General features: G+C 39.8%; 2 protein-coding genes across 4 annotated transcripts in view; one reads left to right on the forward strand and one right to left on the reverse strand.

The window, feature by feature from the left end:
- adcy2b (adenylate cyclase 2b (brain)) overlaps nt 1-7281 on the forward strand; it is an 88151-nt gene extending 80870 nt beyond the window's left edge. For all 3 annotated transcript variants that reach the window (XM_047383922.1, XM_047383920.1, XM_047383921.1), the window contains 3 exons: nt 4332-4446; nt 4579-4703; nt 6369-7281. In XM_047383922.1, the coding sequence (XP_047239878.1) occupies nt 4332-4446; nt 4579-4703; nt 6369-6521 (393 nt within the window). In that variant the 3' untranslated portion in view covers nt 6522-7281. The remainder of the gene's footprint in view (nt 1-4331; nt 4447-4578; nt 4704-6368) is intronic.
- Nucleotides 7282-8256: 975 nt separating this feature from the next.
- c13h5orf49 (chromosome 13 C5orf49 homolog) lies at nt 8257-22580 on the reverse strand. Its single transcript, XM_047383924.1, has 3 exons — nt 22296-22580; nt 17622-17738; nt 8257-10009 (listed from the first exon to the last, which is right to left on the reverse strand). Exons 1-3 carry the CDS (start codon nt 22545-22547, stop codon nt 9830-9832), a joined length of 549 nt encoding a protein of 182 aa, XP_047239880.1. The 5' UTR covers nt 22548-22580; the 3' UTR covers nt 8257-9829.
- Between the last annotated feature and the right edge of the window lie 4417 nt (nt 22581-26997).

A 26997-nucleotide genomic window follows, 5' to 3' on the forward strand; every position in this document is an offset into this window, starting at 1 on the left:
TAAATAAAAGACAGTGCAGCCAATTGCTTTCAGGGGTTACATTACTAGTAGTCCACATCTATTTAGTTTAACCTAAGTATAAGTACAGCTGTTTCGTTAAGGCCTCATATGTTTGTAAGAGAACAACAGTGAACAAACAGCATCATGAAGAACAGGGTGCAAAGCAGGTATGTCAGGGAAAAGCTGTGGAGGAGATTAAACCAGAGTTAAATGGAAATTTTAACCCTATAAAATATTATATTAAGCTTTGAATGGAGCACTGATCAATGCATCATCCAAAACTGGAAGAAGTATGGCACAACTCCAAACCTGACAAGACATAGGTTTTCACCAAAGCAGGCCATTCAAGGAGAGCATCAATCAGAGAAGCAGCCAAGACGCCCATGGTAATTCTAAAGAAGCTGATAAGATGCACAGCTCAGGTGAGAGAATCTATTAAGAAGACTGCAATTAACCATAAACTTCACCAATCTAGCCTTTATTGGAGAGTGGAAGAAAACCATTGTTGCAAGAAGTCCTATTTAAAGTTTGCTTCATATGGGTGACACAGCAAACCTGTGGAAGAATTTGCTCTGACCAAATTTAAACTTTTGGTGAATACCAAAAACACTGTATATGCAGGAAAAATAACATTGCACTTCACCCTAAATACACTATCCTCACATTGTAACATGGTGGTGGCAGCATCATGCCATGGTGATGCGTTTGATTCAGGAAGGACAGAGAAGCTGGTTAGAGTTGATGGGGAGATGTATGGAGCTGAATACAGGGTGGTACTGGAAGAAAACCTGTTAAAGGCTGCAAAAGACCTGAGACTGAAGCACTGGTCCACCTTCCAGGAGGGCAACAACCCTACACCTACTAACAAAGCTACGATTGAATTGTTTGGATGAAAGCACATTCAAGAGTTAGAATGGCCCAGTTAAAGTCCAGACCTAAACACAAGTGAGAATCTTTAGTGAACCTATAACATTGATGTTCACACCAAAGCTGACTTCTGAGTTGCAGAAAATAAGAATCAGCAAAGCCTTGAGTCCCTAGATGTTCAAAGCTAAGAGAGATGCCCAAGAGACCTGCAGCTTTAATTGCAGCAAATGGTGGTTCTACAAAGAGGGCTAAAATCAAATGCACACAGGACTTGACTGTTTTGCACTAATTTATGTTGGGTTTATTACATACAAATCCTAACTAAAAACACTGAGGTGTGTGGTTGTAATGTGACAAAATGAAGTTGAACGGTTATGAATACTTTTGGAGGTTCTGTTCTGAGAACTCACCAACATGATGCAGGCCAGCAACAGAGGGCATCTTTTAATCTTTGTATGTACATTTGACAAGTCCCTGGACTTTCCCTTCTGATTATCTACAGCTGCCTGAGGCCACAAAAATGAAGCACTGAAGCATCGCAGCATTATTGGCTTTCCAAACACAGTTAAAAGCCCTGTGTGGGTAGCTCCATGAAATCTGCTACAGCATCATCCATCCATCAGTGATTTACTGCTACACATCTGAATGCATGCAGCCCATGTGAACAAATAGGGGCCTTGTTCGGACATGAAGCAGATTAGTGCTGCATAAAGAGATCTGCCTGATTGCTGAAAATCTGGCTTAATTGTGTGTTCACCTAGCCCCACCTCCTATTTAGACACTGTTGCTACATCATTCAAGCTCTTAATTTGCCAAAGGGCCAGATTTATCAATTGACATTTGTAGTTATTTAAAACAAAATGTGCTGTAGCTCTCTAAAATGTGTGCACCACTTTTAAAATGCCAGATTTTTGTATTAAATAAATTTAACTATTAAAAAATTGTGTTTTTTTAACTTTCTACCCTGTTTATGTGACATTTATTCTGGATGATTCAACCTAAAAAAGAGATTTCTTTGTGGGGGAAAAAAAGCTGCCTGAGCATTGTTACATAAAAGTGCATACTCTGAAACTAGTCAACCACATCTTGACTTTGAAATATTCACCAACTCTAATTTGTAAAAGTTCTTCAAATCTAGCAGCCTCTGAGGACATCTCTTATCCACAGCCCTCTTCAGGAAACTTTATAAACTTTCTATTGGACATCGTTCTGGAGTGGGTCACTCTGAAACTTGAATTTCATTTGGTGAAGCCATTCTGTTGCTAATTTGTACTGTATGTGATCCCTCTCCATCTTCAGCTTTCTGGCACACAGTGGGAGCTTTGGGTTAAATGGAGTTGTATTTCACCCAGCTTGACCAAATCCCTGGTATTGTCTGATGGGAAATAACCACAAAGCATGATGACTTTGGGTTCGGTTTCATCAGTCCAAAACACATTTCCCCACAATGTTGTATGAGATTTAAACCAGGTCTGAATGTTCTGTGTTTTCACAGGAGTTCCAGCAGAGCTTCAGTGTTGTTGCCAGCCCCCAAGCTGCTTCCCTGACCTGTTTCCATCCTTTATCAGTGTTAGAACATCCAGTCTCTCCCGGCCCATTTCTTCACAGTTATTGATGAAAGAGTAGTTTTAAATCAATGTCAGACACAGATAACCTGAACAAAAACAAAATGATAAACAAAAACAAAAGACATCTATCCAAACTAAACATCTTTGCCACCTGAACTTAATAACAAGCATTTGTGATAACTGGTAACGACTCTTTTATATCACAGTGGAGGGATTTTGTAAGATTGGCCACATTGGAGGGTGTATAAGCATCAATTGCATGTTTAAATTATGCCACAGCATCCCAATAGGATTTTACTCCTAACTCCTAATTCAGAGGTAGACTTACTTGTATGCTTCAGATCATTGCCCTACTGCATAAACTAAGTGCCCCTGCTCCCACTACGATTCGCTGGGGTCCTAAAGCCTCGTTTCCTACTTCATGTTGCCAAACAGATTATTTAAAATTGATTTCTTCAATTCAATTGAATTCAAAAATACTTTATTAATCCCAAAGGTAAATTAAATGTTGCTGCAGCTCATATTATACAAATGAAAAGTAACAGAGCTACTCCAAGATGCCTCCACCTTGAGCAATTCCAGAATATTAGTTTCGGTTTCTTCCTTCTACATGTCTGACAGGATCTGATCAGTAAAACTGAACCAAAAAAAAGGTTAATCACTGTTAATTCATGGATTTAACAAGGGAAGCGGTTACATTTTCACATAGGGCCAGGTTGGATTGGATAACGTTTTCTTTCTTAATAAATGATATCATCATTTAAAAACAGCTTTTTGTATTTACTTTATCTTTACCTAAAATCAGAATTTGTTTCATGATCTGAAACGTTTAGGTGTGATTGAAAAAGTAAAAACATAAAAATATCTGTAGGGGCTTAATGCGTTCTCCCAGCAGTTTATGTATGAACATGGTGACTATTTTTGTACCTTTCTAACTTATACATTTGGTTAATGAAATCATTTTAATCTTATGTAACCTTTTTGCAAATTCTGGCCTAAGCTAAAGGATGTAAATTAACAAACTGCATGAAAACCACACAAGGATAGCTGATCTATGTGTGGTTCATCAGATGCTCTATAAATGATGAAATGCACATATAAGCTAAGGATATTACAGCCTTTACCTTCTTTTTCACAGTTTCTCCACAAACAGCTTTGAGTTCAGTTAAAATTGAACTAAAAACAATAGTTCATCACTGTTAATTCATTGATTGATTCAATTTTGCTAATCAGACCTATGTTTGACTGCTGCCAGACCTGTAGGGTGAAGAAATCACCTAAATAGAGCCTGTCTGACAACAGGAAGTAGGCCATGAAGTAAGACATCATGCTTCCCTAATAGATTTGTTTGACTTCAGTTGAACTGTACAAGATAAACATCACATTAGATTTAGGCAGAAAAAGTTTTGATTAATTAGCTTAATTTTTTTCTACCTGCCGTCACTTTTAAAAAGTAGTTTGTTTTATTGATATATCAAAAAGATCCCTATGGAGAGCCAAAAGAGACTAAATTAAATAAATAAATATATCATGGAATAAGTTCATATAAATATACCATGAAATAAATAAATGTACAATTTATTTATTTCTGGGGATTTTATTTATTTCATGGGACATTCACATTTATTCATTTCATGATATATTTATTTATTTATTTAATTTTGTCCCTTTTGGTCCTCCATAACTTTCATGTATGAATCTTCATTTCCTTTTTGATCACTGATTTTGTGAGTAGACCTTTCATGGAGGCAAACGTGGCCAACTTCCCACAGTATTTGACCTAGGCTGTTTCCATTGAGACAAATATGATCTTGTTAGGTTGAATTCAGACTTTTGCATGTTTGAATATTCCATTAAACTTCATTTGTCTTTCCTCTTACTCTGCATTTTCCTTAGGAACATGACAGACAATACATGCACATAGGCACAATGGTGGAGTTTGCCTTTGCTCTTGTTGGGAAGCTAGATGTCATCAACAAACACTCTTTTAATGACTTCAGACTGCGAATAGGTAGGTAAAGTCTCCCAAGACCTAAAAACTGTGCATATTTGATTTGATCTGTTTATTTAGAATAGGTGTTGTTGACTATTTTAAAAGGTTACCTTAATGTTTATCTCTTTTGTTTATGCTTTGTTTTACTAGGTATTAACCATGGGCCGGTGATTGCAGGAGTCATTGGGGCTCAGAAGCCCCAATATGACATCTGGGGAAACAGTGTTAATGTGGCCAGTAGAATGGAAACAACAGGGGTGCTGGGTAAAATACAGGTAAGATGTCTCACTGATGCTTATCTGTCAATATACAGCTGAAACCAGATATTTACATTCATTGGATTATACAACATAATAGTTTTTCCCTCACTGTCTGACACTACATTAGACTAACCTTTCACTGTTTTGGGTCAGTTAGGATTACAAAAATTACTATTTACTACATGTCAGATAAATAAAATAATTATTTAGAGGTGTGTTTTTTTCCTTCAGTTGCAGAAACGTTCATACATTTCATTATTATTTGGTAAAATTGCCTTTTAAAATGTAGCACCAAGGTCAAAGGTTTTCAGTGTCTTTCCACAAGGTTCTAACAATAGTTTGCTGTTTGGCACAGTCCTCCTGACAGAACTGATGTCAGGTTTATAGGCAGCTTTGCTAGCTCACATCTTTTCTGCTTTGGTCACAAATTCTCCACAGGACTGAGATCAGGGCTTTCTGATGGACACTATGATGTGTACAACATTGACTTTGCTGTACTAGGGTCATTGTCCGTTTGACTACCCATTTGTGCCCAACTCTCAGCTGCTTGGCTGATGTTATGAGATGTTGCTTTTTTTTCACATAATGTGAAGTTCACCAATCCCTCCTGCAGCAAAACACCCACACAGCACGATGCTGCTAGCCGCCATGCTTCACCATCTGGGATGATGTTCTTAAGGCTCCCACAGAGACGGGCGTACTGTGCGTGAACTGCGAGCAGCACAGACTCTGTGCACACTATTCTGTGCTGTTTAAGATTTCATACATTTCCCATACTTTCTGCCATGGCGTCATCGGATGAGGTGGAAGAGCTAATTTGCTTTGTGGCTTTGGAAAAAAGAAGAAGGTGGTATATAAGGCCATTAAACCAGACTAGGGATGAAGAAGGGGAATACACCTGTCAGTGCGGCACAAAGAGTGGCAGTGATGCTGCCCCATCCTCGTGACTGGTTGTCAGAGTGGTGTGTCACATACAAAACGGTTCAATGCAAAGACTTTTTACCACCGAGCAGTTTATTGTGTGACACCACATTAGCATACGCGGTCGGCGACCGTCCCAAGAGTCAAGTACATCGACTCTGCAGGAGCCTTTAATGTAACAGTTATGATTATGGACAAACATTCAATTCAATTTTAGTTTTATCAGACCACGCACATGTCTCCTTAAATTAATGTATTTCTCCCTGTGTTAATTTGCAAAGAGTAACCTGGCTTTTTATGTTGTTTCTTCCTCATTGAGTGGCCTTTCAGCCAATGACAATACAGGAAGTGTCACTGCAGATAATGATGTTCTCTTATCAGGTTCAGTCAGCAGTTTCATAGGGTATTTGTTTTGGGGCTAACCTATACATTTCACACCAAAACACATTCATCTTGGGGATTCCAATTCACTCCAATGTTGTGAATTAACCTATCAGAAGCCTACAAAGCCATGATGTCATAATTTGGGCTTTCCCAAATTCTTTAAAGGCATAAAATATTAGCGTATGTAAATTTCTCAATTTGAAAACAATCTGTCACTTTTCTGACCTTTAGCAAATAAAAAACAATTTTGGTATCCTAACTTAATGGGAAGACAGTGAGAAAAAAATGATTCCATATTTTTATATAGAATACATAAATATCTGGTTTAAACTGTAACTGTAAATGTATTAATAATCTGACCTTTTTGTGACACAGGTGACAGAAGAGACCAGTGGTATCTTATCAAACCTGGGCTACATGTGTTCGTGTCGTGGCATCATCAACGTGAAAGGCAAAGGGGAGCTGAAAACCTACTTTGTCCACACGGAGATGACCAGATCTCTGTCACAAGGGACAGTTATGCCTTGAGCACACCTCTCCGTGCCACCAAACAAACTTGAAAACACAATTGCAGAAAGTGGCACAGAAGTGATTTGTCATGCTCTGTAACTAAAACCCATTACTAGAAGCCAGCAGCACACTGGACTGACATTTGTTGAGAACCGCTTTTGTCCTTAGCAGTTGAGAGTAGATGGAGGCCAAGGTGGGCCACCACGGTCCTTCAACGCTGCACTACAAGTGGGTTTCACCTCTCCAGTGTGACGAGGACATCACTCTGAGGAGTCTCTTCACTGTCTAAAGGAGTGCCTGACTAAAGAGAGGTTGGCTAAATTAGTGCAGCTCTCAAGGACCCCAGTCACCTATCTGTAAAATAGTAGTGGCGTGGAGCTAATTAACCATACCAGTGTTGCAGTGCTTTACAGCCTTATACTTGAGCAAATTGAGCCGCCTGTCGAGCCGTTTCATTTTTCTTTTGTTTTTTTTGTTTTTTACCTTTCTGCCTCCTTGGCATTGAGAGTTAATTTGGTTTACTTCATTGCAAATGGATGTTACAATAATTCTTGTTCTATAGGGGTGTTGGTGCTAATGGGTAGTTTGGCAAAAATCCTGTGATTGTATTTATAGCTTTATAGCTGCATACGTGTCGCACGTGAGCAGGTGGAATCTGTCACATGAATCAAGAGGGAAGGTTTCTTTTTTATAATTCAGCTAGGCCCAAGCCAACAGCATGTGTATAAATGTTCACTGCCATCTTTTTGTTATTCATTAAACATTTGTATATAAATTATCTGTCAATGTTGTTGACTCCTAACTTCCAGACATTGCTGCAGGTCTTACTCCCTAATCTCTCAGTCCCTTGCCTTACTAAAACATTGTGAACAAGACAATCAGAGACTGCGTACCTCCGCCATCCAAAAATCCCAATGATCCAGATCCCCACCAAATTTTAATGGATTCTTCCTTGGGCTAAGACGCACCTCTGGTAAAAAAAACAATTCATAAGAATCGGCCTGTAACCTTTTGTGTATAGTTGTTAAGAACACACACACACATCCCAACCCATCGAACTCAGTGGACGGGGCTATCGCTGATACGGTGATTCTGTAACAGTTTTGCACATTGTATCCTGTGCAATTATGTGTGTGATTGTTTTTTTACGTTAAATTCAACAGCAAACATTTGCCTGCACAAATTTGCCTGCAAATGTGTGGACCTTCTAGTGACTCAAGCCAAAGCAAGTTGGGCGGCTGTTAGCCAATCACATTACGCTCATTTGATCATATGACACACCAGTAGTTTTTTTCTATAACATAAGAGCCTCTGCAGCCAGGGATGGCACACTAGCTGCCAGTCAAACATTTCACCCAGTTGAGTTAGATGAAAAAATAACAAAACTCTGATGGCTGTCAATTAGTACCCGGTGTTCTGTGATAATCTATGTCAGAAAAACCTCTTCACTCACCTTCGTTAAGGCACTAACCAGCTAACGTTTAAGAGACTCACCTCTGCCCAACACACTGGTGTGCCACATGTTCAAATGAGTGTAATTTAAATGGCTAAAAGCCACTCGACTCGATCTAGTGCTGATAGTTTTGGCACAACTCACCAGAAGGTCCACACATTTGCAAGCAAATTTTTACAGGCGACTTTTTGCAGGCAAATATTTTTGGAGGAGATAATTCGTGTATGTTGGTATTAATATACACAAATCCATGCAGAGAACAAGGATGACCTTAAAGAAAAGTACCAAGGTGCAACACACCAGATTTACTTCAGGACTCGCTCCTTAAGGTAGAAGCACTCCCTGAGATTTATTTCTAAAGGCTTTAGTTACAAACTACTACCCAGTGTTACAGCATTGTTAATTTACTCATCTATGATTTTTGTCTTATTCAAAAGCAGAAAATATCACCTTGTGTGTTAGGTCCTAATTTTTATTAACAAACACTGCAGTTCTAACACCAAGCAGACTGAAATAGCTCCCTGCCGCTATATTCCTGCCAGAACACAAATATCAGAAGATGACTTGAGATAAAACCCAACTAATTTTATTTTAGGTATAGAGTTGTGTTTGGTTGTGCAGGTTCACAGTTTGTGCACAAGAGGAAACAAGGAGCCTGGTGAGTCAAATCGGCCAGTGGAGAATAAAAAAGGAAACAGGTAATGGTAGCAAAAAATACATCTAAAAATACAAAACAGAGTTAGATTTGTTAAAGTAGAAAATATGAGCATGACACTACAAGTACTTTTCTAGTTCACCTCTGAAACCCTGTTACCAAAACATGTTTTATCAGGTAATCTGTTTGTGTATTGAAATAAAAATGAAAAGTACATTTTACTTGACATCAATATCAGCTTCAAAAATAAGAAAATCTAGTCTAGTTTTTAGTGCCATGATATGGAATAATTATTAATAATGACAGGAAAAGATTTTGCAACTGATTGTGTCTTTATACTACCTACCTCGCCTTGAACTTAAGCAGAGGCCTCCATGAACAGCGATTTTCAATCTTTCCACTTTTATTTATTTATTATTCTGTCCTTTCATTTCTGTTACTCTTGTCCTGATATAATTTCTGCTGTGACAACTTAAATTTCCCACTTGTGCCACTAATAAAAGATTTTCAATATCAACAACAAATTTTCAATTGGATTTTGATGTGGGCATTGCCTGAGCCTTTCTAACATCACTATGCTATGATGTGAATCATCTCATTGTAGTTGGGATTTCCTATGATTACTCTTTCCTAAAGGACAGATTTTGGAGTGCACGACTGATATTTGCCTTGTCAAAAGATTCATCTGAGCTGGGGATCTCTACAGCTCCTCCAGAGATACAATGGGCCTTTAGGGTGCTACTCTGATAAAGCTCTCCTTGCACAGCCTGTCGGCTTAGGTGATCTGCCATGTATTGGTAGGCTTGCAGTTGTGCTTATTGCTTAATTAGTTTTGATTAAATACATTGAAGTCTGTGGTTGTAAATTGAAAAATTAGTAGGAAGAAATTTGCAAAACACTGTAAATGTTCAAACGATGTTCACAGTGATGGAGTGATTCCAAATCAACCAAACATTTTGTTGTTGTTGTCTCTTTACTTCCCAACTCATCCTTAGAGATCTCCTAAACACACTGCGTTATGAAGCATAATTATAAATCTTATTAACCATGATACCCTATGTCAATCATTTATCTAAAAAGGTAAATTGTTGTAGAAATATTGCATTTATCTTTAAAAATACTGTCCCATCACACAAAACAGCTCCGTGAAAAACCGATTTACTGTGCAAAGACAAAAGGAACAGATCCTTTCATGTCATGCTGGGACACACAGTGCCATCAGGTCGGACCCACTGAGCCATATCCTTCTGCCACACTCCAGATGATCCCATTCTTCATGTAAAACTCAGATTTCGTGGAAGCAACACGTGCATACTGCCGTGCTGTTTGGTTGAGGGTCGGAGAGAAACGGCGGCCATATTCCGAAGATGACAGCAGAGGCACAGGTCTGGACATCTCCTGGTAGGGAGCAGAAAGCGATGCTTAGAGTTGGACTGTAAGCCATGCTATGGTGCATTAACATGTCTTACTGAATAATAAACAATATTTAGAGCTAATGCTTTACAACACAAGAAACATCTCATCTTCTACTGTGATATTAATGTGGTAGGTAACTGAAACGTTCAGTAGTGTGCAGCCCTATAGAACATGGTATTACATTATTTAAGGCTGAGTCACCAAAATATGATAAACAAGTATTTCAAAGCAGAGTAAAATTAGACTCTCCAGTCTCAGCTCAGATATGTGTGCTGAGCCAGTTTCTTTGAATGATCTCTTCAGTTTAGCAAGAGTCCTGGTTGTTCTCTTATTTGTTCTCCTCTTTGGCTCGACGCACAGAATTTCTACAGAATTCAGGTCGGGGAACCCACACTCACATGAAAAGTTTCTGCAACAAGGCTGACTGGTTAGTGCTTTGTTTGTGCTGCTATGGTTTTTAAGATATTAAAGATTATTTTTTCTCTCCAAAGATCAGAGTTGACTCACAAACAAAGCAGTTTCAGTGCTTTGTGCTGGTTTGTGCCATTGAAATTTTCATTTGTGCTGCTACAGTTTCTGAGATATAATTAGTTTTAATTTTGGTCAATGACGACATTAGTTATTAGGGATGCACCGATATAAAAAATGTATCCCGATGTCTATATTAGATATTAATGTCGCTGTTATGGCCAATAACCGATATTTACCGATATTATGTCGTATATATCTTACTACCCCTTCAACACCGTAAAAAAACAACTGCTGACATCGTTTCTCTGCTTCAGTTTAACACCCTACAGTCCTGCACTGCATCAATATCACTGTCACATGCCCAAACACGTGGCCAAGCTCCTCCCCTTCCCCTCCAGAAACACATACACAAACAGCAACAAGATGGTAATAAATATCAGTTATTATGTTTTTTTTTTTGATTTGGCAATATGCTTTGACAAATCATCCTACAAATAAATACCCATTTTCAGACAACCTACAGCATCTGAGAACCTTCACCATACTTAACAGTGCACTACATGTGGAAGACATATGAGCTAAAAAAAAACAAAACTGTTTTTATATGTTTTTTAAATCAGAATCAACTTTATTGGCCAAGATAGTGTGCACAAACAGTTGGTTTTGGTTTCATATGCTCACTGTGTACAGACATTAAGTATAAATATATGAATTTCAGGGTGTGGCGGTGGTGCAGGAGTTCAGCGCACAATCCATGTAGGGAGGCCTTAGTCCTCAACGCAGCTGTCATGGGTTCGAGTCCGTGCTTGTTAATGTTTGTTGCATGTCTTACCCCTCTCTCCACCCAATTTCATGTCAGTTCACTTTTCCAAAAAAACAAAAACAAAGGCCACTAGTGCCTAAAAAAAGACATATGTAAACTTTCATAATAATAAAACATAAAAAGATTTTGTTTTCTTTTTAAAGGCAGGTTGTGATAGTGCAATATGCTTATTACTCAGGCTGTAAGGCATTCATTGTGTTCATCAGAGAGACAGCCTGGTGAAGGAAACTGTCTCTGTGGTGGCTGGTTTTTGCAAATAGTGCTCTATAGCACCAACCTGAATGTAAAACACAATGTGTGTCCAGGATGTGTGGGGTCTGCAGAGATGTTAGATCTCTGTAGGCTCTTTCTTGACTAGTGTAGACCAATTAAATTCATAAAAACATTAGAAATCCCAAGGAAAAATTTAACATTGTATTAACCTAGACTCATCAAAGAAGTTAACTTTAAAAGAGGTTTATCCCAGCCAGGGTTAGCTCAGCACAATTTGAAATACACTTTGTTTACAAGAATAGCACGTTGCATGCATGTAGAGATGTGAAGAACATAGAAAGTGTTCTAGCAAAAACATTGTTGCTTAAATGAAAGCCCAGAAGGAAATGCTGGAAGAGTCTAACCAGGATTATATTTATTCAAATTGTTCCAGATTGAATCTAAACTCCATGCACCAGTGCCTTTCTCACTGAAACCTTTAGTTTTTCTAATACAATCATGCTTTCATGCAGATTTATTTAAAATATGCTTATGTCTCAGCTGTGGTCACATTTCATGCACACTCTAACTACTTGCAAGGAGAAAACATGCAACTTTCTACCTCCTCCCCAAATCTACCATCCATCCATTGTTTATACCCGTTTGTCCTTGCAGGGTGGAGGCCTGGGCTTATCTCCAGCTGTCATTGGGCAAGAGGATGGCTACACCCTGGACAAGTCCCCACTCCATCACAGGATAGCACAGTACCACACCGGACAAACAATCATTCATGAACACACACTCACACCTAAAGGAAATCATGAGTCATGATTTTGGACTATGGGAGGAAGCTGGAGTACCTGGAAAGAATCCACACTTGCACAAGGAGAACATTAAGACTCCAGACAGAAAGACCCCAGGTCAGGATTTGAACCCAGGACCTTCTTGCTGCAAGGCAATAGGGCTACCAACTGTGTCATTATGCAGCCCCCAACTCTACCATGCCTTGAATAACTGCGATGGGCTTAGCCGTCTTGGAGAAAGACTAAAAACAGAACCAACAGCGTCCACCTCTGGCTCTGTAAGATTAACGTCTGGGTTCATAGTTTTATGAGCTTCAGCTAAAACATGGGCCAAAAAAAATAACCCAGTCCCATTATTCTCTGAACACAAGAGAAAATAGTTTATTTTGCATTCATATTCAAATTTAACCCTTAAAAACGGCATGTCCTAATTCGTCAGGAACTGTCAGCAACCCTAACAGCCAACCACTCAACTCGGTGTAATTACAAGCTCAGCAGTGTGTGTTCGCCTCCGCTTTGTTCAGCGCCCTTTCTGCTTTCAGCGCCCCAGAAACTCGCTGTGAGCTACTTTCCTTGACATGAATAATTACTCCAAGGAATAGAAAAGGCTTCAAAAGGAAACATTAAACAAATGTCATAAAACTCGGAAATATGTGTCAGTCGAAGTGCACTAAAAATAAAATAATAAAACAACGCCAATGCGAACATGGAAAACAAAACATAAGGTTAAATAATCACGTTAAAATGAAACAATCTGTTTGTCCTCTTAAGTCTTTTCTTTTCAGCCCATTCTGTTGTAGACTGGCTGCAAGCCTTACAATCACTGTTCTGAAGTGTGTCCAGATTGAAGCCAAACTTCACATGGAAAAATACAGATGAGATCAGATTAGTCTCTGGAATAATCTGGTGCACAGTTTAGTCCATGGTTTACTGTAAGGTAGCACCCTGAGCCTGTTGCTGTAATACAGACTTAGATCATCACCACTTCACAATGGTGCTTTACAGTTAACATGATTAAACATCAAGCTATTCATTTGACTTTATCTGTCAAAGGACATTGTTCCAGAGGGACTTTGTGGTTTGGTCCAGAGTTTTTTTTTTATTTTTATTAAAGTGGAACTGTTAACTCTCTTAGATAAAAGAGGCTTTCTCTTCCCAGGCAAGACTAACAACACTTTGTTCATGTTTTTCTTATTGAACTGTCATGACCTCCAACGGATTGTTTTTCCCATTTTTAAGTTTTTTTTTTTTTTTTGTTATTCTTCTTTATTTTAATGTAAAACTGGACTGTGTGGACAAATCTGTTAAAACCCTTTTGAGAGTGATTTGCTGCAACAGTTGCTTCTCCAACATCACTGAGCTGTTTGTGTCTTGGCACTGTGTTTACATAAACCTCCATGCTCCAGACCACCAAACTTGCAATGCCTCTGCCACTTACTGGTGATTACTTCATAAACAATGTCTGATCAGGAGATCTTGACATACACACTTAGCATTAAATGCCTATGGAAAATGTTGAGAAGAAAGCACTTTTTTCAGTTTTTTACACATTGTTTTTCCAAATTTGTTTCAGATTTGTCGATTTCAGTGATGTTTTTGTGTATAATATATGTAAATGCAAAACCTGGTAGGAGAAAATGATATCAACTATTTCCTCCTGACAGGTAAAGCCTTGGAATCATAAGAATAAATAGTTATTTTTCTCCACAAAGACCACAAATAACACGAATCACCAAGAATGTCAAAATCTGAAGATTCTTAGTTGAATCGTAATAAGCTCTTGAATTTGTAACTGATTCGTATTTTATTCTTTAGTCAGTTCTTGCTATTCATGAACCATCTGGAATTTGTGGCAAAACTTTTGAGATGTTGAAAATTTTGGTGCAGAACTCCTGAATCCAGAAAATCCTAATTAATTATTTAAAGGTTCCTAGCTCATTCTTAGGCATCGTAAGGCATTTCTGTGTGTTCTTCACTCAATCAGGGATTCGTAAAGCATTGTCCTGACCACTCAGGGCCATTTTACCCCTAAAACTACCCAAATCTTGCTTCTGCCCAAAATAGGAAATAAGGTAAATAATTTATTAAAAAAAAGGAAATAAACAAAATCATCAAGATTTTTTTTAAATAAATAAAACTAATATATATATATATGACATAAAGCTAATTAATATTCTATTTTTAACTTCCTATTACATTTTATTTCCAAAAACAAGCACTATGATTTTTAGATTTTATTGGTAAAAATCATCATTTCACTTAAAACATTTTTACTTTTTAATATCAACAGTCATCATTTAAATAACATTCACACCTTCTAGTCCCTCATCACTTTTTATTATATCTTGATGGAAAATCCCACAAAATGTCAAGAATAGTAACAAATTCAAATGATCTCGTACCTGATTCTTAGATGCATTCGGCATATTGTTAACCGACTCCTAGCGATCGCGCTGAATTCTTAATAGATCGTACTGATTCTCAACAAAATTCATGCAAATCCAACAATTGGTTTATCTTTAACTATCGTCCCTGTGTTTTAACTGAATCTTACGGCGCCACAGATTGGATCCGAATATTTGCAAAATTCCAAGAATTCTCATGAATCCTTAAAATTTTGCAATTCAGTCTGTGTGGAATAGTGGCATTAGCAGGATTACATCACTGTCCCTGGAAGTGATGATATAATCAAGACATTCCCCTTTTCAAACATTAGTATAATGTAAAGCTTAAAACCTAATATATTACCATGAATGCTCAAAGTGCGGTGAACTACCAGCACAGGATAATGATGCATCTTTCCTGAACACAGAATCTTTAGGTTCAAATGTCCTCTCAATGACAAGAACAGCAAACAGTCCAGATCTCAATCCAACTGGAACCTTATGAAGTAGACTAGCTGAAAGAGGTAAAACACACTATTATTTTGTCCTCATGAGTTTCAGCATATGTACACTTAGGTAAAGACATTCAGCAGATCACAAAAAGGATACACACCAGTGTTAAAACGTGATGTAAAGAAAAAATAAGCCCCTGGTTTTTCCATCTTTAATGTCACATTTCAATTGAAAAGAAATCAATCTGTTAGGAGAAGAAATGTAAAAAATAAAAAAGCTGTGGTCGCCTGCTGTGATTATTGTGCACACCTTGAAACTATATGAAAAAACACCTTTTGATGTAATTTCAGCATTTGGTCGTTTAACTAATACCAGAGTCTGCAGCTATGCAGATCTATATGTATACGTTTAAGAAAATGTGCTGACGTTAGTGACATGATCGACTCTAGAGGATTCTCCAGAATAGATCAAAAGCTAAAGCCAACTTAATTCATAACACAGTTTTGAAAGCAGTAAGTACCGACAAAAGGGCTGAACATAGAAGTGTAAAGGTAATACAAACAAGAAAAGACTAATTTTAATTCTAGTAATTATATGGAAGTAAAATAGTTTCATTAGAATCAGACATTTTTTAGACATTGAATTTATAACAATGAATTTTTATCCTGCGCAATTATGTATGTGAACTTTTTTTGTACTTAAAATTTGCCAGCAAAAATTCACCTGCAAGAATTTGCCTGAAAAAATTCACCTGCAAATGTGTTGACCTTCTGGTGACTCAAGCCAAAGCAATCAGCACTCGATCGAGTCGAGCGTCTTTTAGCCAATCAGATTACGCTTATTTGATCACGTGACACACCAGAGGTGATCAGTGATGAGATTTTTCTGCCAAAAATATATTATTACAAAATGCCAGGTAATTAACACCCACTTGAATCTCATCACTGATCTTCATTAAGCCACTATCCAGCAAACTGTGAAGAGATTCGCCTCTGCCCAACGCTCGACTCGATCGAGTGCTGATTGCTTTGGCTTGAGTCACCAGAAGGTCAACACATTTGCAGGTGAATTTTTTCACGCGAATTTCTGCAGGTGAATTTCTGCAGGTGAATTTCTGCAGATGAATTTCTGCAGGTGAATTTCTGCAGGTGAATTTCTGCAGGTGAATTTCTGCAGGTGAATTTCTGCAGGTGAATTTCTGCAGATGAATTTCTGCAGGTGAATTTCTGCAGATGAATTTCTGCAGGTGAATTTCTGCAGGTGAATTTCTGCAGATGAATTTCTGCAGATGAATTTCTGCAGGTGAATTTCTGCAGGTGAATTTCTGCAGATGAATTTCTGCAGGTGAATTTCTGCAGGTGAATTTCTGCAGGTGAATTTCTGCAGGTGAATTTCTGCAGGTGAATTTCTGCAGATGAATTTCTGCAGGTGAATTTTTTCAGTTGAATTCTTGCAGGTGAATTTCTGCAGATGAACTTTTTCAGGCGAATTCTTGCGGGTGAATTTTTGCTGGCAAATTTTAAGTACAAAAAAAGTTCACATACATAATTGCACAGGATAAACATTCAGTGTTATAAATTCAATGTCTAAAAAATTTCTGATTCTAATGAGACTATTTTACTTCCATATAATTGTCTCCGTGAGGTTACATGCCACAGACATCATAAAAAAACAGTTCAGCAGAAATTCTAAAGGAGCTGCAGGAATTTCCAAAAAATACTGGTTTTTGTTCTCCATGTCTGAAAAGTGTCTTAATTTCTCTCTATGCCTCGATTAAGGAGCATGGCTGGAGATCAGAAGCCTTTTTCCAAAAAGCCTATCCAGGTCTGGCTAAAATTTCCTAATCCCCCTGAGACCCAGGGACCTAAAGAGGTCTAAAGGGAAGCAATTTGAAAAGGTAAAATTGAAACAAAGACAACACAGAAACCTACTGAACAAATACCATCTCCATAGTGAAACATGGTGGTGGCAGAATAGTGATTAGGTGTTATTTTATCTTGCCCATCATGTTGACCCAACAGGTATCTGCTAGAAAGCTGAAGATGAACAGATTCTATTGTTTAGCATCACAGAGTCAATATCTATGCACCCAAACAAGAGTGACATCATGAAAATAATATTGAGGTTTTAGAATGGCCTAGTCAGAGTTCAGAACTAAATTTGACAGGAAATCTGTGGGCTCACCTGAAGAGGTCAGTAGACAAGAGATGTTCTTATAATCTGATAGACCTAAAGAATTTCCAAGAAAGAGTGCAAAAATATGGCTAAAAAGGATGTGGGACACTGGAAAACGAAGACTGAACAATGACAAATGAAAAAGTGCTCCAACAAAGTATTCATTTAAGGTGTGCACACTTCTGTAACCTGGTTATTGCGATTTTGTTTGCTTTACAGCTGAATTTAACAAAATAATTGTCAAAATAAGTGTGGGGTACAGAAGTGAAGTGACAGAGTTACTATGCCGTTACCTCCTGGTTTATGTTGAGTCCCATTCCCTTCCAGTGTTTTCTATCATCGCGTCTCCGCTTTATATCGAAACCCTCCTCTTGGTGGAAGACTCGGTCATATGTGAACACATTCGAGACCTGCGAATGAAGAAAATGGCAGCAGCGTAAATGTGTTTTGCACCCTCTGCAGCTTCAGGTTTTGAGATCCAAATACAAAGTGTTTGTTTTTTTGTCTGTAATTGGATCAGACGCACATGAATGCATGACAAAAAAGCTTCATTAAATTAAAAAGCTAACCATGTGAATACAAATCCATGTTATCATATTTTTTACACAATTTATCATTTAAATGCATTTTCTAAAGATCATAGTAATAACACTAAAAATCAATAAGATTAGTAATTAAAAGGTAAACCAAAATGATCAGCTAACTTAAGTTCAGTGTATAGTTGTCTCATAAGCACTGAAATCATGCTATCAGTCTAATTAGAAGACTGATTGTTAAAAAACGAGGGTTGAGTACAGTCTTAATGTATTGGCAATGGTCATTTTTGAAGAAAAACCAGAAAAAAAGAATCCCTTCATTTGAAAAACCCATTACATGTACAGGGGTTGGACAATGAAACTGAAACACCTGGTTTTAGACCACAATATTTTATTAGTATGGTGTAGGGCCTCCTTTTGCGGCCAATACAGCGTCAATTCGTCTTGGGAATGACATATACAAGTCCTGCACAGTGGTCAGAGGGATTTTAAGCCATTCTTCCTGCAGGATAGTGGCCAGGTCACTACGTGATACTGGTGGAGGAAAACGTTTCCTGACTCGCTCCTCCAAAACACCCCAAAGTGGCTCAATAATATTTAGATCTGGTGACTGTGCAGGCCATGGGAGATGTTCAACTTAACTTTCATGTTCATCAAACCAATCTTTCACCAGTCTTGCTGTGTGTATTGGTCCATTGTCATCCTGATACACGGCACCGCCTTCAGGATACAATGTTTGAACCATTGGATGCACATGGTCCTCAAGAATGGCTCGGTAGTCCTTGGCAGTGACGCGCCCATCTAGCACAAGTATTGGGCCAAGAGAATGCCATGAGATGGCAGCCCAAACCATCACTGATCCACCCCCATGCTTCACTCTGTGCATGCAACAGTCTGGGTGGTACGCTTCTGTGGGGCTTCTCCACACCGTAATTCTCCCGGATGTGGGGAAAACAGTAAAGGTGGACTCATCAGAGAACAATACATGTTTCACATTGTCCACAGCCCAAGATTTGTACAATTGAAACCGACGTTTGGCATTGGCATGAGTGACCAAAGGTTTGGCTATAGCAACCCGGCCGTGTATATTGACCCTGTGGAGCTCCCGACGGACAGTTCTGGTGGAAACAGGAGAGTTGAGGTGCACATTTAATTCTGCCGTGATTTGGGCAGCCGTGGTTTTGTTTTATGGATACAATCCAGGTTAGCACCCGAACATCCCTTTCAGACAGCTTCCTCTTGCGTCCACAGTTAATCCTGTTAGATGTGGTTCGTCCTTCTTGGTGGTATGCTGACATTACCCTGGATACTGTGGCTCTTGATACATCACAAAGACTTGCTGTCTTGGTCACAGATGCGCCAGCAAGACGTGCTCCAACAATTTGTCCTCTTTTGAACTCTGGTATGTCACCCATAATGTTGTGTGTATTTCAATATTTTGAGCAAAACTGTGCTCTTACCCTGCTAATTGAACCTTCACACTCTGCTCTTACTGGTGCAATGTGCAATCAATGAAGACTGGCTACCAGGCTGGTCCAATTTAGCCATAAAACCTCCCACACTAAAATGACAGGTGTTTCATTGTCCAATCCCTGTAAGTAGTCTGTTGCTAAGAAACTTTCCAGATTATCAGGAATTGGGTGTCCATGAAGCACAAGGACCATCTTCTCATAAGAAGTGGTCTACAGGATCATGTTGCCACCAGTGCAGAGCTTGTTCAACATCAAAGGGTGAGAGTTCATTTACATGTTCAGCAGGGCAAAAGCTTTTGAGACATCTGGTAAACACTTTGTCCAGAAAAGAAATGATGCATGGCAATGTGAGGCCAGTGTTGTGTCAGCAGTAAAAATATCTTGATCCGATCTGTGTGGGGTTGCTTCTTATCTAAAAGAGTGGACGTACTCACAATTCCAACCAAGAACACTGCCATGAATAAAGAGTGGGATGAAAATGTTGCGAAACAGCAACTCCGTTTTGTTATACTTAATTATTTTTTCACCATGATGGAGCTACCACGGTACAAGGCAAGAGAGACTACAAAATAACTCAAAATAACACGTTTAAGCGCGCGGCCCATGTACTGAGGCTTTGGTCCTCGACAGGGCAGTCCCGGGTTTGTGTCCCGGCCTTGGCGACATTTGCCACATGTCTTCCCCTCTCTCTCCACCCGTTTCCTATCTGCCTACTGTCAAAAAAAAACACTGAAAAATAAAGGCCACTAGAGTCGCAAACAAAATAAAAAAAAAATTATAATAATAACTCTAGGATCACATTACTAAAATGTCTGAACCATAGCCAGGAGAATCACCACATCTTAACCACACTGAGGATATGTTGTCAGTTCTCACAAAGTGGACAGATCAGCAAATTAAAGCACTAACTGGAAATAAATGTGTCCTCATCTGACAGGATTTAACCCAATATTTGTTATCTACCACGGCAGAGTAAATTGCAGAATTTAAGAAAGAAGAGAACTATAATGACTGACTCTTTGCACGAATTTGATGAACTCAAGCGAGGATGGCGTAGTACAAGCCATTCAAACTTGAGATGTTTCACTGGCATTTCGGTATTACCATGTAAACAAAAACAAAATACAAGATGGATGGATGGATGGAAACATTTGACTGCATTTTTGAAACATAAAACAAGAAAAAAAGAGGATTTGTTTGTTTGTTTTGGGGTTTCAAATTAAATAATGTTTTTCAAAATCAAGCCACTATTAACTGATGTGAAGTTTGAACTCACTGTATTGCTTGAGTGCTGTTGGATGTTTTTTTCTGATGTTTCTGTATTACACTGAAGGTCAATTTTAAGCATTTAAAGCCTTTATATGGCTTTTAATGACAAATGTATCAAGCTTATTTATACTGTCAATTGAAAGTCATTAGTTCTAGATCTGGGGTGTTTTCTGGACATGGACCCCAAATTGTAACAGATTAAAAGCTTGAGCCAGGTCCCTAATAAATTGCCTTTTGACATGGTGCTACGTTGTTCTTAAAAAACACCAAACCTGCCCCTGGATCTTTGGGCAAAGTTACTTCTGAATGACGTTTTCATCTCATTCTTTATTTATGGCAAACATTTCTGGTAAAACTGTGAGTCCCTTGGATAGGAGGCAACACCTCACATGAATGCCTTCAGGATGCTTCACTGTCATCATGACACTGAACTCATGGTGGTGTTCAACTTTTCTTTTTTTTTCTCCACATTTCCATGAAGGTCAGTGGTGGGATTTATCAGAGAAAATTCTTTCACCCCGTCCTCTGCACTTCAGTATTTGCACTTCTGACTAACACCTGACCAGCGCTCAAATGTCAGTCTCTCATTGTGGGCGCAAAAACACTTCTACCTGCACTGCTGCCATTTCTGAGCAAGCTCTGCAATGGTGACAACTTGGACCCTCAGTTACAACCCACAGAGAAGACAGTCCTGACAATCTATTAACTGAAACTATCTTCATAAAACCCAGCTGTGTGTTTAATATGAGCAACGGACAGGTGAGTCTCACAGCAGGGAGCTCTGCAGAGCTCTGGAAAAGGAGTATCCAACTGCAGCCCTCCAGTCCAGGCCTCTGCAGAACATTATGATAGGCTGAGGAGACAAATTAGCAATTTCTTTCAAAAGTGTTGGAGAAAGGATGCATCTGAAAGTTGCAGGAGGCTGATGGAGGCTCCAGGTTATGGAGCTCTGTTCTGTTGCAGCCGCAGGGGTGAGCATGTTAAGAATTTATAGAACTTTATAGAATAGATCAATTCAAACAGGCAACTCTTTCTGCTAGGAAAATCAAAATCACAAAGAGCAATTACACACTGCAAGACAAAATAAAACTAAAAAGAACATGCAAAGATCCACAATATGGTGTAAAGGTTCCCAGAGCTAATTGCTTGACACTTTTCTTCCAAGCAGCAAGGTATTTTGAAATTTCTAAAGGCAGTCTTGATCAAAAGCTTTCCAGGCTTTCTGAAGGTGTCATTTTGAACTACCATCTCCAGCAGATAAACAACTTAAGGTCATGTTGTTAGGAAACAAGAGGGGTGGGACAGCATATACCTGGCAAAGAAACTGAAAGATGCATCATCCCTCTGTTAATATGCCAGGTTTTCAGCAAATAGCTCTTTGTAGTTCAAATGTTGTTTGTTTGTCAAACTGTCATCTTTGGTATTTTCATAAGAACTATGTTACTGTTTAAAATAAATTTATCTTTTAGGTTTTAGGGTCTTTTTCTGCCACAATGATTCATAGGTCAAAGTTAAGCCTAATAAGCAAGAACTTCAATTATCCTGTAAATATGCAGGTGGTGGAATGAAGAAGAATAAAAGAGCAAAGTCAACAAAGAGAATCGGGGTAATGAAGTTTGGTAAAAATATTTGTGTGATTAGATTAGGCATCAGCATGCAAAAATGAGTTCCACTTCATACTTAGCTTTACCTTTGACTTGGTGTTAAAGTAAGACATTTCTTTCGGTTCATTCCGTCGCGGTGGGATGTAGCTGAAGGCTGACAGTGTAGCCAGCGACTTGGTTTGAGCCTCAAGTGAAACATCCATCTTCCGCACAAGCAAACAAAGAGGCCGAATCACCCCAGAGGAGCGAGCTGTCAGCCAGGGCAAGCTAGCGTTTGTGGTTGCTAGGATACCGAGCGGAAGTGCTGCTTTCAGAGGCTCGTTGTTTGACTTGGACATCAGAATTTCTGAGCCATAATTTTGCCGTGTAAACTTTAAGAAATCATTTTAATAACGACCAATGTATGTAATATAATCTCAGTTTAAGTAGAGCAGTTCTGTCTAAGTGGCTCTTCTAAATAGTCAGACAATGGAAGTAAAAATCTAAAGATGGCACATTTTAGTGCTGCCTTTATACCAGTGACATTTGTCCCTTGAAGGGTCTTCAGATATCTGTCACTGGATTTGTTGTGTAACTGTGACAGCAAACAGTATGTTGTTGTATGATGTCTGATAAGCTTTCCTGTCCCAGCGGAAGAGAAGCTGAAGAGATGCTCAAAACTTGGGATCATGTTTTACAACCTAACCCTGCTTTGAACTTCTATATAACTTTATTCCTGACTTGTCTGCTGTGTTCTTGGTTCAGCTAACCTATTACTTTTCATTTATCAGACCCCAACCACATTTTTGTGCGTTTGTGTGAGCCAATCCCACCTGCTGGTATTTCTCTCTTCCCCCCCCCCCCCCCCCCCCCCCCCCCTTCTTGTAATTATAACAGCGTAAGCAGGGGATAGTTAATGCGAGGATGCCACTCTGCTGAAAGCTGGGCCATGACTGCAACACACACACTACACAGAGTGTGGCTCTGGAGAGCGGAGATTTGGACTGCCAATGATCCTTTCCAGCAGCAGTGAGGACAGTCGGGATATCTGGACAAAGCACGGATAAGGGCATATGATCGTCACCAGCTTTCTTTCATTTCAGAGGTTGTCTCAGAGCGCTGGAGTAATTACTGCTGACATTTCGGAGGGATATATTGCTATTTATCGGGGGGCTGCTGTGGGAATGAAACAATCTGGGGTCAGCCATTCAGCGGGCCGAGTTAATAAAAAAAGGAACTATTGTCACAGACGGTCCTCACCACTATGTTTTTCTTAGAATTTCCACAGCTCATTAAAATGGAACAAGAAGGTTTAACAACCTCTTTACATAAGAAATTTCATACAGTAGTGTTTATTATTCAAAGTCCCTAACAGCATGAAACCAAACATCCAAATTCACTGTAATAATCTCATACAGTGTAAAAAAGAATTCTGGGTTTAAAAATGGGAAATTGGGTCCTCTATATTAGGATGTTATAGAAAGAAGTGAGATGGTTCCACCCACGGCTAAATATGCTTTGTTTTTTAACTCTCCTGTCCAGCAGAGTAGTGCTCAGAATTGTTGCCTGAGTGCCAAGAAAAAGCCCAACAGATTTACTTTGACAAGTGGAGCATTACAGCTAACGCTTTAAAGCTCTGCTTGATATTTATAAAAGAAACTTGATCAAAAACTGCTTTGGGATTATTTCAGTTGTTACGGACATGGAGACAGAAACGAAAAGGGGGGGGGGAAGAAGCACGAAAGAGAGAAAAGTGGGGCAAAAAGGAAAAAGGGAGAGAAGGAGAACATAATGGAGGAGAAAAAGAAGGATGAAGAGATTACAAGATAACACCCTGCTTGCTTCTAAACCTGCAGAAACATTCATATTAACAGCATTTTTTAGCAGCACCGGGAGTGAGCTGGCACACACCAAAGCACCCAGCCCTGGACGTCGAGAACCACAAGTACACCAGAGGGCAGAGACACCAACCACAGGCAGATAGTGTGGCAGGGAGGAAATAGGCCCCACATTTGATGGGGGGCCTAAACTGATGCAGGAGAGGGAGCAGTTCAAAACCTAACCAGACACAAAAACAGGCACACATATTCACAATCACACATTCCTACCCTCATGCATACACATAAAAACACTTACACCCACGCACACAACGTAAAAACAAACAACAATGGACGTCGTACACTCACTCACACTCCCCATACATACTCTATACTGCCAGGTCCAGGTGCTGATACCCCATAGGGGTAACCAGCCCCTGGACCCAGGAGGTGGTCCCCTTCTTTCCGGGGGTGGAGACAGGCAGACTGCCCCAGCACCAGCCCAGACTAGTAGCGGCACTGCCCAAACCCAAGCGACCCCACCCTGGAACCAGACCCCCCGACTCCAGTCCTCAATGACCCCCATCCTCATCCGGAGAGGGCGCCATGTACAAAAGAGGGGTCTACCTGGTCCAGACGAGCCAGCCAACCACAGCCGCCACAGGATGAAACAATCCCAATACCCCAATGAATTCTGATCTCAACCCCATGAGCCCCCCAGCCCCTATGAACCCCAACATGAAGTTCCCCACAGGGCCACCCCCAATCAGTACACAGATATCGAACACATGCCCCCTAACCCAAATGCCATAAATCCCCTCCCCACAGTGGAACACTCCTACAGGTGAGCTCCATCCCCAGAAAGCTGACGGAGCCACGCCCACACTGCGCAAGCTCCACACACAGCCGCGCTCCAAGCACCCCGCCGCATCCATGCCCCACAAAGAGTGCCGCGATGGCAAGGCAAGGGGCCCCGTGCAACGCCACCCCAGCCTCCGCCAACAGGCACAACTGGGCAGACACCACGAGCACCTCGCCCACAATGGAACCCCCTACCCCACACCAAGATGGCACAAACTCACCTGGCAGCAAGAGGTCCCTGGCCAGCAGCAAGCACCCTGGGCCCCACCCCCGGAACCACACAAGCACACCACATCATCGCCACAGCAACAATAGCCCAGGGAGAAACATTATCCAGCTCAGCTCAGTTCATACACATGCTTAAGATAGGAAGGCTTTGAAACAGACTTCCAACCATCCATCCCTGAAATAGACTATGACCAACATATTAGGATAATGCAGAACAACTATGGTGCCAAACAGTTGCTCTTCCTTGCAGACTGTTGAGTCAGGAAGGACAGGCTGGTTTGTACTTAGAAGCAACTAATGGAATTTTTCAGTTATTTATTGAGATTTACTTGTAGTTACAGCTTGAAATGTGACTCCAGCATAGACAAACAGCTGAAACAAGTAAACATTGAATCTAATTATGATGAATAAGACAGACTATGAGATTTAACTTTGCATAATTACAACTATCAGTTCTTCCATTCATCCATCCGTCCGTTCATCCATCCATCCATCTAAATAAATAAGTCTAAACATATCTAGATTTGAAATTTCAAAATAGTTTTGGTTTTTTACATGCTCTGTCGTGGCTTTTCAGGCGAACCATTTAGAGAAGCTGTTTGCCTACATGCACCAGGCCACATTTGCCCTGGCTCAAGACAGAATCCAAATTGATTTTATTAAACGAAGACCGGATCCAGCATCAAAGTAGGTGGATCACATTGATGTAATGTAGTAACCTCTGTTTGTATGACCTTTAACCATTTGTTTTATTTGTGTGTCGGTGCATGGCTGTGTACTGCATATGTGGGTGTGTGAGTGTATGTATTGAAATAGGTGTGTTTGCGTTGAATGGGTTTATGTGAGCAACTTTGTCACCTGGAGGTGCACAGTTGTTAAAGTAGTGAGAACGGTAGAAGGCCTGCAACACACAGAATCCAAGAGGACCAAATGACAGGTGAACTTGGCTCCAGAAGGTCGCAGTAGCCCCAGGCAAACAGACACAAAGTATCATCCCTGGGCAGTCATATGCCCCACACAAAGGCGGGGCACATTTCAAGCTGTAACTACAAGTAAATCTCAATAAATAACTGAAAAATTCCAGTAGATGCTTCTAAGTGCAAACCAGCCCGTCTTTCCTGACTCATCAATTAAAAGCAGGAGCAGTAGGCCCCAGAGGCACAGGGTGAGACATATGGGACAGAGACCCCCGACCCAGCCACACTGCCATCTCCCGTTGTGCTGACCAAGCCTTGGTCCCAGTCCCAATACGGGCCCCAATCCCCCCTTTGACAAATTGCAGCCACCAGTGGTTCAATGAATGTTAAAGGGGGAGTGGCAAACCCTGTCTGATGCCTCTTTCAAGATTGAAGCTCTGAGAAATCCATTAATTTGTTATCACACAAACATATTATTGTTTAATATCATTTTAAATTTGATATCAGCAAGTCGTCAGAGCAACTGTTCAAAGATGTCTCATTCTTTGTAAGCGCACTTACAAATTACACGTTTGAGATCAATGTTCTGTGTAAGCCCCCTCCTGGCCAAAGCAGTACCTTAGCTTGCTCATGACTTGGGCTGGCTATGACCAGACCAGATTTAAGAGTAGATACTTCTAGGGGCTTTTGGCTTGGATCATGCCATCCAAATAGTTAAAAACCATAACCACCCAAAACTGCAAAAGCTGTCTGGCTGGGTTTGATTGTCTAAAAGATTGCTATCTAAAAGATGTTTTCTATTAAAAACCAAATAATTTAGTAATCACTCTTTTTCTTCTTAACACTATTAATAATATTGCATCTTTGGAAGCATGACTGATACATTTCTGTGAAAAACGAGTGTAAGCACTTCTAGGAAGGCCAGGTGAGCCTTAGTATAAGGCTCCCCCCTAGTGGACAACACAGGAAACACAGCGTGTGTGAGG

Source organism: Girardinichthys multiradiatus, chromosome 13, assembly GCF_021462225.1.
Source record: "Girardinichthys multiradiatus isolate DD_20200921_A chromosome 13, DD_fGirMul_XY1, whole genome shotgun sequence".
NCBI classification, from domain to species: Eukaryota; Metazoa; Chordata; class Actinopteri; order Cyprinodontiformes; family Goodeidae; genus Girardinichthys; species Girardinichthys multiradiatus.